The 14490-nt window shown below is 38.0% G+C and overlaps 2 protein-coding genes across 4 annotated transcripts in view; one reads left to right on the forward strand and one right to left on the reverse strand.

Annotated features, from left to right (window-relative positions):
• LOC138173928 (cyclin-K) overlaps positions 1-14490 on the forward strand; it is a 269034-nt gene that overhangs the window by 185639 nt on the left and 68905 nt on the right. The gene's annotated exons all lie outside the window — the stretch shown is intronic.
• Positions 1-14490, reverse strand: part of LOC138173927 (actin-histidine N-methyltransferase) — a 137134-nt gene that overhangs the window by 92497 nt on the left and 30147 nt on the right. For 2 of the 3 annotated variants that reach the window (XM_069103977.1, XM_069103979.1), the window contains exons 2-3: positions 824-850; positions 575-684 (exon numbers count right to left, since the gene is read on the reverse strand). In XM_069103977.1, the coding sequence (XP_068960078.1) occupies positions 575-684; positions 824-837 (124 nt within the window). In that variant the 5' untranslated portion in view covers positions 838-850. The remainder of the gene's footprint in view (positions 1-574; positions 685-823; positions 851-14490) is intronic. The other variant, XM_069103978.1, reaches the window with a different exon arrangement.

Below are 14490 nucleotides of genomic sequence, written 5' to 3' on the forward strand. Positions count from 1 at the left end.
CCTGGTACTTAGGCTGGATCTTTATATAGTATGTATATTAAACTGTCTCTTTTATATTTGAATAGTCACCCCCAAATCACAAATACTTGCTTTGTGTTTATTATAAAGCATTATCCATCAAGTTCACATGTAGTTAACTCTCAATTGTTAACTGCTGCTATTTTCCAAAAATTACTTTTATTAAGCTTTAAAAGGCATTGGATCTTGTGAACGACAAATTTACCTTCCCGATTACATTTTGCTTAGGACAATATTAAAATGAATTTGCTTAGACTATGGCACATGCCAAGGGACAGAACAAAGGATGTCGGTTATGGTGTGGAAGAACAGGGAAGCAGGATGTATACTAGAAATAAAATGAATGGGAAACAAAGTTGGGAATAAGAACTTGTGGGAAAATCCATAGAATGGATAACTCACATAGATATTGTAAAGCTGGTTATAATTACATTTTTATTACAGTTACTAAAAAAAAAAATTAAACAGTACTTTGCAAGTCAGGATGAAAGCAGTAAAAATTCAAATACTCTACTTAAAGAAAGAGATTTACTGACATTTGGAAAAAAAAACTTACTTTGCAAGAGCTCACTAATTAGGTTCAGCATTTCCTTTGGTGACACTGTTGCTGTAGCGCCAGTGCCCGATTTCTGAGTTTTCACTCGGCTCTTCTTACCCATCTTCTGACTAGTGGAATGAGAGGGAGATAAATAGAAAAAAGTAATAAATTATTATCAGTTACCATGAAACAAAATCAAATAATATAAATATGAAGTGGCAATGTCTTACTCTTAACTTTAAGAGGACATTAATAGTTATTTCTTACCAAGAAGTTGCCATATCCTGAAGTTTCCTTCCAGAAAAAAGTGTGCAGCAAATGTTAGTATTTTGGATCTCAATGAAAGAAAGACTGCTTTGCACCCTCTGGAAGAAAAGCTCATTACTTTTTCACTTATAAAAACTACAGTTAAAGTAAATTTTACTCAAGAATTTTAAAAAAAATTAACAAATAAAATTCATATAGACTACAATTAATAAGTAGGTAGCTATAAAGATAAAGTGTACATAAAAGAGCTGCACCCAGAAACTAGTGACCTGGGCAAGCAGAAAGACACATTTTCTCAGATCAAGTTTTGAAGATAAATTCAGTTTCAGGGAAAATCACACCTGGAGTCCTATACAAGAAGGAGGGGGAAGTGAGAGAGAGAAAGTAAGGCTTCTTGGTCAGAGGTGGAACTAGAATTGAAGCAGCTAGGGGCATAGGCCATCTGCTAGCTTTTATATCTAAATTTAATTATCCCTACAAATTAGGGGCTAGGCACAGTCTCTATATCGCTGAACTAGTATAAGTACTCCAGCTCTTGGAAACTATCAGTGGCCTGGGACAATGCCCTGATCATACTACTCTAGATATAGCTCTGGTTCCCATGTACTCAAACTGGCTACCTGAGGACAGAAATATTTTCTTTCCCCTACTTTCCTTTAAAAGGGTTATTCCATAGAATCACATGATTTAGACCTCCAAGATATATTAGATATCATCTAGTATAAAAAATAAATATGAGGCTAGATTCAAAAACTAGACAGTAGAGACTAACTAGAGTTTAAGATTTCACAAGGTGGAAACAGGAAAACATGAAGGACAAGAGAGATGAGATCTAGGTTGGACTTGAAAATAAGCCACAGCTATAATTGGTTTGGGGTACTGGGAGAATAAGAAAGATTATGAGTTTGAGCATCCGAAGGAAGGCCAATGGAAGGAACAGTAGATATGAGAAAGAAGGAAAACTGAAAAGTAAAGTGGAGCAGTTCAGAGTGAGGAAGAAACATGTGGGAAGACCATTAGACATGGTATCAGAGTACCTACATACTAATCCTGGCTTTGCTCCCTACCACCTGCATGACCTTGGAACAAGTCCCTTTAATGTTGTTGGGCCTCTATATCCTGATCTAGGAAATAAGGGGTTTGGACTAGAAAATCTCTAAGGTCTCTTCTATCTCAAAAATCATGATCTTATTATCTCCTTCATTTTACAGATGAGGAAAAAAGTTCAATCAGAAGCCAGGCTACCAAAATCAGAAGTCAGTAACCAAAAAATGAAGCAATTCCCACTCTCAAGGAGCTTACATTTCATCAGGGGAACCAACATAGTCCCATATGACAACATACAAATATAATAAAACAAAATAATCACAGAATTTTGGAACGAGAAAGGACCTGAAACATCAATTAATCAAATCTGACAGATCTAATCTGACAGATGAGAAAATGAAGACACACAAAGTTGAAATGATTTGCCCAAAGGCACACAGTTGATCAGCGGAAGAACTGGACTAGGACCCAGTTTTCTTTTACAGAGAGAGAAAAACATAGACAAAGAGTGAGAAAGAAAAAGAAAAACTCAGAGAGGGAGAATAGAGAGAAAGGGGAAGGAAGGGAAGAAGGAATATACAGGCACAAGGACAACAGTTTTCTTAACCCCCACTAATTTAATAGCTTCCTATTTTATCAAACCTTCTTCTGATCTGATTCTTTTAGGACTTCAAAAATGCTGTTTCATCTCTCATACACAAATGAAATAAAGCAAAACAAACATTTAGAGGTAGGGATGTACAAACTTGTGCAAAATAAGTGCTAAAGTGGTAATATGGGGCACGTTTCCACAATGAGATCGTATTAGCTTGAAAACTTCATGTAGAAGTTGAAGAAAATAAAGAATTTAAAATGGTGAAGTGGGAGGACTAATGTAAGCAAATGAAGGAATAAGTTTGGATAGTACAAAGGAAATACAGAAAGGAAACTGAGATAGTTGAAGTTAAGGTGTAATGTCAGGGAATAAGCTAGGAAATAAGGTTAGGTAAGAAAGGCAGTACTACAAAAAGCCTAGCAGTGAAAACTCCATTAGAGCAGAGACCTTAGCCAAACTTATATAAACTGGAGAGGGGAGAAAATGAAAGCAAGCAGACCAGTGAGATCTCTCCCAGAAACTAGTATGTCCTCCATACACATGAAGCATTTAATAAGTATTTGTGACGGGGCAGCTAGGTGGTGCAGTGAATAGAGCACTGGTCCTGAACTCAGGAGGACTTGAGTTCAAATGTGTACTCAGACACAACACAAAAAACTAGCTGTGTGACCTTGGGCAAGTCACAACCCCAACTGCCTCCCAAAAAGCAAAAAATTTAAAAATTAAAAAAAAAAAATAAGTATTTGTGGGTCTAAAGAAAGATCTTAAATGCTAGCCTGGAGAGTTGGGTTTGATCTGAACTGAAAGTTCTTAAGAGAACTGAAAGAAAACAATGCCTCATAAGGGATAACTGACCTGAACTCAGGGAAGCTAGGTGGTACAGTAGATAGAACACTAGGACTCAAGTCAGGAAGACTCATCTTCCTAAGTTCAAATCTGACCTCAGACACTTACCAACTGTGTAACTCTGGGCAAGTCACTTAACCTTGCTTGCCTTAGTTTCCTCATCTATAAAATGAGCTGCAGAAGGAAATGGCAAACCACTCTGGTATCTTTACCAAGAAAACCGCAAAGGGGTCACAAAGAGTGGGACATAACCAAAATGACTGAACAACAACAAATCTGAGCCCAAGAGGCACTGTGGCATAGTAAATGGGAAGCAGCCCTGCACTTCAGTCAGAAAGATGTGGATTCAAGTCAGGCCTCAGACATATACTGGTTCTTTTTTCTTTTTTTTTTCATATACTGGTTCTATGACACTGGGTAAAATGACTGAACTTTTCAGTACTCCATGAATCTAAGATTATAAATACCAGAACCATTGGCCAACTGCACTAGTGGAAGGTGTTTCCTCAATAGGAACTCCATACACAGACAAAAATCAGGTTAAACAAATAACAAAATATAACAAAATTTAACAATCAAAAAAAATTTTGAGCACAACATAAAAAAGAAATAGGAATGAGAGAAACTGCCAGCTGAGAGATCACTACAGAAATCCAGGGATGAAGTGATTATAAAATCCTCTAACAATTAAGTTTTGAGATTATAGGGAGCCATGCTAATAGAATGAAGTAACTTCACCAGATTGGGCACCATAAGAATTCACTAGGCTGGTCACAAGGAGAAAAAAATAAACAGCAGGTCAGTCAAATAGTGAGGATATGCTAAGCTCAAATAGGTCAACCATCTGTTAGGGAAAGCCAGAAGAAGTGATCTGAAGATATACTAAAATAACCAAACCAAGTGGTCTAGCTTCATAATATTATGCAATAATAGATACGGAGTTGCCTAGTGCACAATACAGAACTGAGATGGTTCTTTAAAAACTTTGAACCACAAGAAGAAAAAGAAACAAAAGATGAAACCAGAACATACAAAACAAAAAACCACCATGTACAACACTTGATTGCTACAAATGGCCTTTTTTTTTCGAATGCTTTATTAACTTCTGGTCTACATCATTCATTTCCACCATATTTTGAGTTACAAATTTTCTCCCCGTTTTTCCCCTACCCAACAGCCCAAAACAGTGGTCCCACAGGAAATCCCTTCCTCCAATCTGCTCTCTCCCATATCTTCTCCCATACCCCCTTCGACTTTTCCAGTGGAGCTCTATGACCCAGTGCCTGTATATCTTATTTCCCAATTATATGTAAAATAGTATTAATAATAGTGTATATATATGTACATATATATTATTTTTAAACATTTGATTTTGAAACTTTGAATTCCATATTCATTCCCTTCCTCCCTTGTCAGCCACCCTTACTGGGAGGATAAGCAATTCAATATAGTTTGTACATGTGTAGCTATGCAAAACATTTTGATAGTGGATATATTGTAAAATACTGACTATATTCCCCCCCTCCTATCCCACCTCTGACTTGTTCTGTTCTCTACTTTGATCTCGTCCCTTTTCAAAAGTGGGTGCTTCCCTCCCCCACAGCCTGCCCTCCCTTCCATCATCCCTGCTCTCATCCCCTTCCCCCCTACTCTCCTATAGGGTGAGATACCCTATTTAGTGTGTATTCATTCCCTCCTTGAGCCAAATTCAGTGAGAATAAGGTTGACCCATTCCCTTTTACCTTCCTATTCTTCCCCTCCATTGTAACCATTTTCCCTTGCCTCTTCTATATGAGATAGTTTACCCCATTCTGTCTCTCCCCATCTCCTCTCATTATATCCCTCTCACCTCTTAATTTCACCTTTGAAGTATCATCCCTTCCTGTTAAATTGGTCCTGTGCCCTCTATCTATGTATACATGTATACATATATACACACATTCACATATGTAATTCAAATGCCCATTTACTCTCATATATAGACATATATACCGTGTTTCCCCGATAATAAGACACTGTCTTATTAATTTTTTGGGACAGAAAAACACCGGAGGGCTTATTTTCAGGGGAGGGCTTATTTTAATGAACATTGACAGCAATTTTAATAAACAGGTAAATGTGAACAAAAAAATGTACCTTTATTCAATAAGCAAATCACTGGGGAAGAACAGGATGATGCGCTCACTGCTGCAGCTCTGATTGGATGCAGCTCGGAGCGCGGCGTGCGTTTCACGGGTGAGGGGGGGGGTTGGTGCATACAGAGGGTACCGTAATGTAGCGTGTAGCGCAGGGGATCACCTTCACTACAGTAGCAATCTCAATAGGGCTTATTTTCGGGGGAGGGCTTATTTTAGAGGAATCTTACACAGTAAGGGGAGGGCTTATTTTCGGGATAGGTCTTATTATCGGGGAAACACGGTATATATATTTCTATTCCCTTCAACTATTTTCATACTGAGAAAAGTTTCATGATTTACAATTATCGTTTTTCCTTGTAGGAATGTTGATAGTTCAACTTTGATAAGATACTTATAATTTCTTTTCCCTGTTTACCTTCTCATGTTTCTCTTGTTTCTTGTATCTGAATGTCAAATTTTCTATTCAACTCTGGTTTTTTCATCAAGAATACTTGAAAGTCCTCTATTTCAATGAATGACCATATTTTCCCCTGAAACATGATACTCAGTTTTGCTGGGTGGGTGATTCTTGGTTTTAATTCCAGCTCCTTTAACCTCCAGAATATCATATTACAAGCCCTTTGATCCCTCAGTGTAGAAGCTGCCAGATCCTATGTTATCCAGATTGTGTTTCCACAATATTCAAACTGTTTCTTCCTGACTGCTTGTAATAGTTTCTCCTTAATCTTGGAACTCTGGAACCTGGCTATACTATTCCTAGGAGTTTTCTTTTTGGGATCTTTTTCAGGAGGTGATCGGTGGATTCTTTCAACCTCTATTTTGCCCTCTGGTTCTAAAACATCAGGGCAGTTTTCCTTGAGAATTTCTTGGAGGATGATTTCTAGGTTCTTTCTTTCATCATGGCTTTCAGGTAGTCTAATCATTTTTAAATTATCTCTCCTGGATCTATTTTCCAGGTTAGTGGTTTTTCCAATGAGATATTTCACATTGCCTTCTATTCTTTCATTTGTTTGGATCTGTTTAACAGCAGCTTGATGTCTCATAAAGTCACTAGCTTCCATTTGCTCCAATCTAATTCTAAAGGAATGATTCTCCTCAGTGAGCTTTTGAGATTCTTTTTTCTATCTGGCAAATTCGGCTTTTTAAGGCATTCTTCCCCTCGTTGCCTTTTTGAGCCTCTTTTGCCATTTGAGTTAATCTATTTTTAAGGTGTTATTTTCCTCAGTCAGGCTGTTGACTCTTATTTCATAATTTTCTTGCATCGTTCTCATTTCTCCTCCAATTTCTTATTTGCTTCTTAAGGTCCTCTATGGCCTGTAACCAGCTCGTATTTTTCCTTGAAGCTTCTGGTGCAGGAGTTCTGACTTCACTGTCTTCCTCCTATTCCATGCTTTGATCCTTTTTGTCCCCAAAATAGGAGCCTAATGTTGGATTGCTCTGCTTGATTTGCTTCCTTTGCCTGGTCATGTTGCCACTCAATTACTTGACTTTTGGGCATTTTGCCACAGTAGGACTCTGCTACCAGACAGGGGAGCTTTGTTCCAAATGCTGAGGTTTTCTCAGCTGCTGGAGGTATTAGTTGGGTACCTTCTCTGAAGCCTCCACATGCTCTGGCAAGCTGGTCACACACACCAGGACCTCCACCCTAAACCACAATTCAGGTCCAAGCAGGTTAAAGCAAAAGTGATTACCCCTCAGACTGGTCACTTGGTCCCCCTATGATCTGCAGGCCAAGAACTGAAGCTGCCTCGTGGGGGCGGCTGTGTTGCAACCCTCAGCGGCTTCTCCCTCCAGAGGATAAAGGCCGACACACTCCTAACTACTGGATCCCAAAGTCCACACTGCACTGACTTCTCACTTTGTCCTTAGCATCCATGTGTTGATAATTCTGGAAACCGCCGCAGCTGCTGGTGCTCTGGAGTCCCTCCAGCCCATGTTTGGTCAGGAATGCCCTGGGGCTAAAAGGGGCTTTTAGGGTTGGCTCCCAGAGTGCTATGCTGGTTGACTGCTGCCCACATGCTGGGCTGTCCTCAGCGGGAGGTTAGCTTCTCTGTGCCATTTTGTGGGTTCTGTAGCCTACAAATGTCCTTTTTATCTACATACAGAGATGCAAAGAAACATACCCAATTTAGGGCTTGAAGTGATGTTGGATGCCATCTAGTTCAACCATATTCATCAAGTCCTCCTCAGAAGGAAAAACTGAGAACATAATTGGATAAGTAATTTGCCAAAGATCACACAAAGGCCAGATTTGAATCCATATTACTTGATTACACATCTAGGGCTCTTTCCACCACATGCTTCTTCTCAGTGACAGGGAAAATGTCATGAAGGAAGTGGTACCTTTGTTGAGTATTGAACCAAAATGAGTATTTTGAGAGGTGACATAGAGGAAAGAGCAAAATCCAGGCAAGGAAAGCTTAATGTGGAAGATGATATGGGATCACATTACCAGAGCTTTAAAGGTGCACCTCCACTGCACATACCTCAGAGCCCATGCAGTAGTCTAATACTCTCATTTAGCAAACAGCCCAGAATGGCTAGAATTTAGGGTATGTGGAGGGAGAGCAATACTGAAACCACCTCCTAATTGGTCTGCTTGCTTTCATTTTCACTCTTCTTCAATGGTGGCCCTACAAAGGCCACCTTCCAAAGGTCTTGTCTCACCAACAGCTCCCTTTTGCCTCTCTGACAAAAACCCCTTAAGTCAGGTTTTTATGGCCATCTACAAAATGGCTTCAAATTACCCTTCTATAGACACACATACATTTGGATAGCTAGCAAACAATTATCAAGAACACACAAACTATTTTCCTAAGGCTCCACACAACCACTCTGTAATTTTCCAAAAAAAAAAGTAAAACATGCCCCATGGCCACCATTCCTCTATGAATGTAGTATCTCTCAAGCAAATTCCTGTAGGGTAGAAACTTTTTTTTTCACTTTTGTATAGCTATCCTAAGTCATTCAGAAGTGTTTGGAACATAGTAAGTACTTAATGTTTTTTTTTATTCATTATGCATTCATTTAAAACATTCGCACACATATAAAACCTCCCCAAAATCCCAACATTTATTTTTCCATTTACCAAAAAAATACAAGATCTAGAGGGAATAGCTATGTTTAGGGAGGAAATCATCTAGCATCCCCCCCCCCCCCCATTTTTATTTAGATCCACTTAGTATCTACCAATGACATTTCTGTGAAGAACTATTGAATTTGACATTAAAAAAATACAAAAACCAACAACCCCAAACACTCAAACTATAGGAAAGTCTGCTCTAAGGAGCTACTTCCCAAACATAGAAAATCAACTAGCTTGGCAAAAAGCCCCGTACCAAAACATTATCAATGATGGTTTTAACAGATATTCTCCCTTTAGCGCTGTTGGCAAGATGTTCTGCTGTGTGAGGCTCTAAACAAATAAAGAACATCACTTTAATGGGAAGCTATAAAAATAAAAATAAATCCCCTTCACTTAATAGTTCTGAGGGGGAAAAAAAATCAAACCACTGATATTATTTTATACTCACACTATAAATACAATCTATCAACTGCTACAAAATAGGCTCTACCTATTTGTACATTGTTGCCTATGATTTAGTATGAATTGTCTTTAATCAGAGAATTTTGTGAATTAACTTATGGAACCCCCTGATTCTATCCAATATAAAACTATAGACCTTTAAAGGTATGTGAAAGAAGACTGAGAAGAACCATTCAAATGTAATAGTCAGGAAGCAAACTTCATCTGCTAGACTTCTCTAAATTTGAGTATCAAATTCACTGTGTACTTAGATATACCCTTTATGGATCTTTTGTGGTTCAGTTTGTGTCATCTCTCACATGGGTCATTCTTGATTACCCCTTTCTGCCCACCAAAATTACTTTGTGTTTGCTTATGTATTTACATAGACATCAATTGGGAGATATTATGGAGGTAGAAATGGACATATGGGGCAAAAAGCAAGGAGCTGAAGGTAAACAATGAAGTTACAAATCTAGTTGTAGATCTAGGAAAGAAAATGGTACCTTCAATTAGAAATAGGGGTGGTTTTTGGGGAAAAAAAATATGAGTTGTGTTTTAGATATATTAAGTTTGAGATGTCTCAAAGAAATCTAGTTTGAAATCTATAATAGGAAGTTGGTGACACAATACTGGAGTTTAGAAGAGAGAATAAGACTGGATATACAGATCATTGAATGATCCAAATAGAGATAATTAAAAGACTGATGAAGTCACTAAGGGAGTATCTATACTTTCTAGAGAACAGAAAAGAAGGGAACCCAGGATTAAGTCTTGGGAAATACCCACAATTTGGTATAAATAGGTAATAAACCAGCAAAGGAGACAGAGTGCTTAGACAGGTGGGAGGTCAACCAGGAGAAAAGAGTGGCATGAAGATCCACAGGGGACAGAGTACACAGGAAGAGAGCATGATCAAAAGTGTTAAATGCAAAAGACAGATCAAGAAGGATGAGAACAGAGAAAAACCATCAGATTTGGCAATTAATCTCCATAGCCAACCTACCGCCACATTCCATCAATTCAATTAAACAAATTATTAAGTACATACTATATGTAAGGTACTATGCTAGGTAGTGAGGATACAGAAGGCAAAAACAAGACAATCCCTACCCTAAAGAAGCTTACATTCTACTGTGGAGAAGGGGGATACAATATGTATATAAATAAATATAGTACAAAGAAAACTGAGGAAGAGGGCACTAATAAGAGCATCAAGAAAGGCTTCGCGGAGGAGTTAACCCTTGGTAATGTAATCAAAGATTAGAGCTGGAAGGATCCTTGTGTTCTAGAAGGAACATAAGGATTCTGAGTATGAGAAATGTTTCTATGAAACAACAGAATGAGGTAAAAATACTGTAATGTTAATGGGATTTGAAGATCTTCCATGCCCTTGACTGGCAAGTAAACAGGTACTTAGCACTTAGTTTCAAGTTAATTATATCAAACCTCTGTTAAAGAAACAGAAGGCATGAACCCCTATTGCTGATATAACAGGAAGGGGTGGAACAAAGAGGAGCTAATACCGTATATAAGGAAGAGCACAAGCTAGTAAGTCAGAATTTCTTGTGGAACTTTTTTTTTTTGCTCTTTGGAGGGCAACTGGGGTTGTGACTTGCCCAAAGTCACACGACTAGTAAGTGTGTCAAGTGTCTGAGGCCAATTTTGAACTCAGGTCCTCCTGACTCCTGGGCTGGTGGCTCTATTTACTGCGCCACCTAGCTGCCCCCTGGAGGAACTTCTTGAAGAAATTCTTGGAGCAAGCATGCATGGAGGCTGGAGAAAGTGATTTTTGAGAACAGGAGAAAGTGATTTTGAGAACAGAAGAAAGTGATTTTGATTTTGAGAATGGAGCTTCTGCTGAGACTTTTCTTCCGGGAACTTCTGCTGAGAGTTTCCAAGAAGCAGGCTGAGGAGTTACCGTGAGTGAGAGAGGAGGATCCCTTCTTGAGGGAACCTATTCTGTTGTGAAGGCTTGGGAATGTGGGTGTTCACTGCATTAACCATGTGTACCAATTTTGTGGTTACTGTAATGACTTTGGCTTTCTGGTTATGGGACTCGGTTTTCTGGTATTTGAATAAAGGCTTTGGTTCTATCCTCCATGTGGAGAGCCTATTACATTTTGTGATTCACAACTATACCAGCATATTCATAACCACTGTTGGGTGTTGTGAATATTGCATTATTGTTACAAATACTGAGTTCAGGAAATAGCTAGTAGTACAAATTGGCTGGAACATAGACATTTGGGAAGGGCAATACCATGGCATAAAGTTGAAAGGATAGATAGAAGCCAGACAATGCAGGGACTTAACGTCAGACTAAGGAATTGTATTTTATTCTAGATGCAATAGGGAACCACCGAAGGTTTTTAAGTAGAGGAATGACATAGTAAGCCCCATGTTAGGAAGATTACTTTGGTAGTTATAAGGAAGATGAGACAGGAAAAGAGAAAAAAACTAATTAGGAGGCTACCACAATAGTCCAGAGGAGATAATAAGAATCCAAAGTAGAGTGATGACTGTGAATAGAAAGAGAGGAGATGGATGAAATATGAAAGCAGCCTCAACAAGAAATGTCAATTCTATAAAGTCACTCCCATCCATTCTTCTTTTTATTTTAGCTACCCTACTTTAGGAAGTGTTCACCTATTCTCATGTAGAACACCCTCTCTATTGTCAAGTCTTTTTGCTTCCAGTCTCACTTCAGTCTGTACTGTAATGCACTGGTCTGTCTGCCACAAGTCTCTCTCTACTCCAGTCCATCCTTTACTCAGACATGAGCATAGGCACAACCATGTCACCCCCATGTTCAATAAACTCTAGTGGTTCCCTATCATATCCAGGATCAAACAGGAAATCCTCTGTTTGGTGTTCAAAGCCCTTGCCTTTTTAGTCTTCTGAAACTTGACTTGCAGCCACATGCTCTTCAACCCAATGACACTGGTTTCTTGGCTGTCCCACAGACAATATACTCTCTCTCTCTCCAATTTGGGCATTTTCTCTAGCTGTGCCCAACCTGGACTACTCTTCTTCCACAACTGCCCACTGTCTTGCAGGGCTTCCTTCAAACTTCGACTAAAACTCAGTCTTTCACAGAAAGCCTTTCCGGAATGTTCTTAATCCTTGTGCCTCCCCTCTCTTAGTTGTCTCCTATTTATCCCGCGTATAACGGTCTTCACATCATTCCTCTGCCTGCTGTCTTCCCCATAAGCCTATGAGTTCATGGAGGAGAGGGGTTATCTTTTGCCTTTCTTTACATCCCCAGGCACGTAAGCACAGAATTAGGCCATTGAGGTGCTTTGTTATTATTGTTTGGTCATTTTCAACCAGATCTTCTGTGACCCCATTTGGGGTGTTCTTGGCAAAGATAATGAAATAGTTTGCCATTTCCTTCTCCAGATCATTTTATAGATGAGAAATTTGAGGCAAATGGGGGTAAGTGACTTATCCAGGTCACACAGCGACTATGTGTCTGAGCCCAGATTTTATTTCAAGCAAATGCGTTTCCCTGACTCTAAGCCCAGTACCCAATCTACTACCTGGCACCAGGTTCCCAACAGTTCAAATAACAGTCTAACTGCACTCTCCAACCTCTTTTTCTCTTCAGTCTATTACATGTACCTACAACTGGATTATTCTTCCTAGAACACTGAAATCCTAGCTCCTATATTTTAACTGTATGACCCTAGGCCAATCTTTTTACCTTTCTGAAATTCAGTTTCCTTATTGATAAAATGGAGATAATAAATAACATCTAACATTTACTATATGATAAAAACTGCCAAAAAAACTGGAAAACATACCCTCAAAAATCAGGTTTAGACCAAGACACTATTACATATGCCATAATAAATTTCAAATGGATATAGTCCTATATATATAGAAGAACAAGGAAGAAAACACCTTTTATAATTAGGGCTAGGGGAAGAATTCATGACCAAAGGACAAAGAAAATAAGAGAAGGTAAAATATACAATTCTGATTATACAAAATTGAAAAGCTCTTGACAACCAAATGAAGGCAGTTAAAACTAGATGACAAAGTTATCCGGGGAATAACAATCTTTGCAACAAATATCTCTGATAAAGATCTCATATCCAAAAATAAGTAACTGATTCAAATATATAATATTTATATTTTACTTACATATTTATCTATGTATAATGAGAGTTATTCTCTGTTAAATAATGAAAGAATATATACAGGCAATTCTCAAAAGAAGAAATCTAATCTATCAACAGCCACATGAAAAAAAAAATTTAAATCACTAATAATTAGAGGAAATGCAAAGACAAACAACTTTGAGGTTCCACCTCCTATTCCTCAGACTGTCAAAGTTGACAAAAAAAGAAAATGATAAATGCTGGAGGGAAAGTAGGTACATCAACGTACTGTTAGCTGAGCCCCGAAATGGTTCAACCATCCTGGAAAGCAATGTGAAAATGTGCTTCAAATGTCACTAAATTATATATAGCCTTTGACCCAGCACTACTGCTACTCAGCCAAAGACATCAAAAGACAAATTAACCAAAATATTGATAGCACCTCTATTTGTTGTAGCAAAGTTCTTGAAACAAAGAGGATGTCCACTGATTTGACAGAGGCTGAATAAATTATATGAATGTTATAGAATATTACTGTGCTGAAAAATGAACAAAAAGAGATGCTTCCAGAGAAACCTGGGGAAGTCTTATATCAAGTGATGCAGAATACAGTGAGCAGAGAGAGAGAACAACTGTTAAAGATAAATAACTTTCATCTCATAGAAATGAATGTTGAAAACTAAAACTCTCTCACACACACACACATATACACAAAACGCACATACATATACATATAATATAAAAACTTTGAAAGACTTAGGAAGTCAGTCCAATGCAATGACCAACTGTGGAAGAATGATGAAGCATGCTACCCACATTCTAACAGAGGAGATTAGTCCTCAAAATACCAACTCAGATATACATTTCTAGACATGGCAAATGTATGTATTTCTTTTTTACTTGACTATGCTTATTTGTTACAAGGACTATGTTTTTCTTTTTTGTATTAGGAATTTGGAGCAGAGAGGTGTACTAGTAATAGTACTGGAAGGAAGGAATGAAGGAGGGAAGGAAGGAAAGAGGGAAGGAAGGAAGGAAGGAAAGAGTCATCGAAGCAGTTTTTAAATGTGCAAAAAAAAGTACTGAAGGAAACAGACAAGCAAGATAATTTTCAATGTAACATGTTGAACTTTACTTTTAAAAAAAAAACCCTCAAATTTATATAATCAAAATTCACAGTTTTGCCTATAATACTCATTTTCTATTCTGCTTTATATATGGAAATGTTCATTTATTTTGGTGTTCATGTAGTTTAGAATAAAAACAAAAAATTTTTTTAATAACACTTGCACAACCTATCTCATATAGTGCTGTGAGAAAAGCACTTTGTAAACATTACAGTGCTATAAAAATGTAAGTTATTTATAAAATGAGAATGATAATGCCTACAATACCTATCTCCCAAGTTT

The sequence above is a fragment of the Petaurus breviceps genome, unplaced genomic scaffold (genome assembly GCF_028583685.1).
Source record: "Petaurus breviceps papuanus isolate PSGF00001 unplaced genomic scaffold, PetGlider_PUasm1.0 67, whole genome shotgun sequence".
Classification (NCBI taxonomy): domain Eukaryota; kingdom Metazoa; phylum Chordata; class Mammalia; order Diprotodontia; family Petauridae; genus Petaurus; species Petaurus breviceps.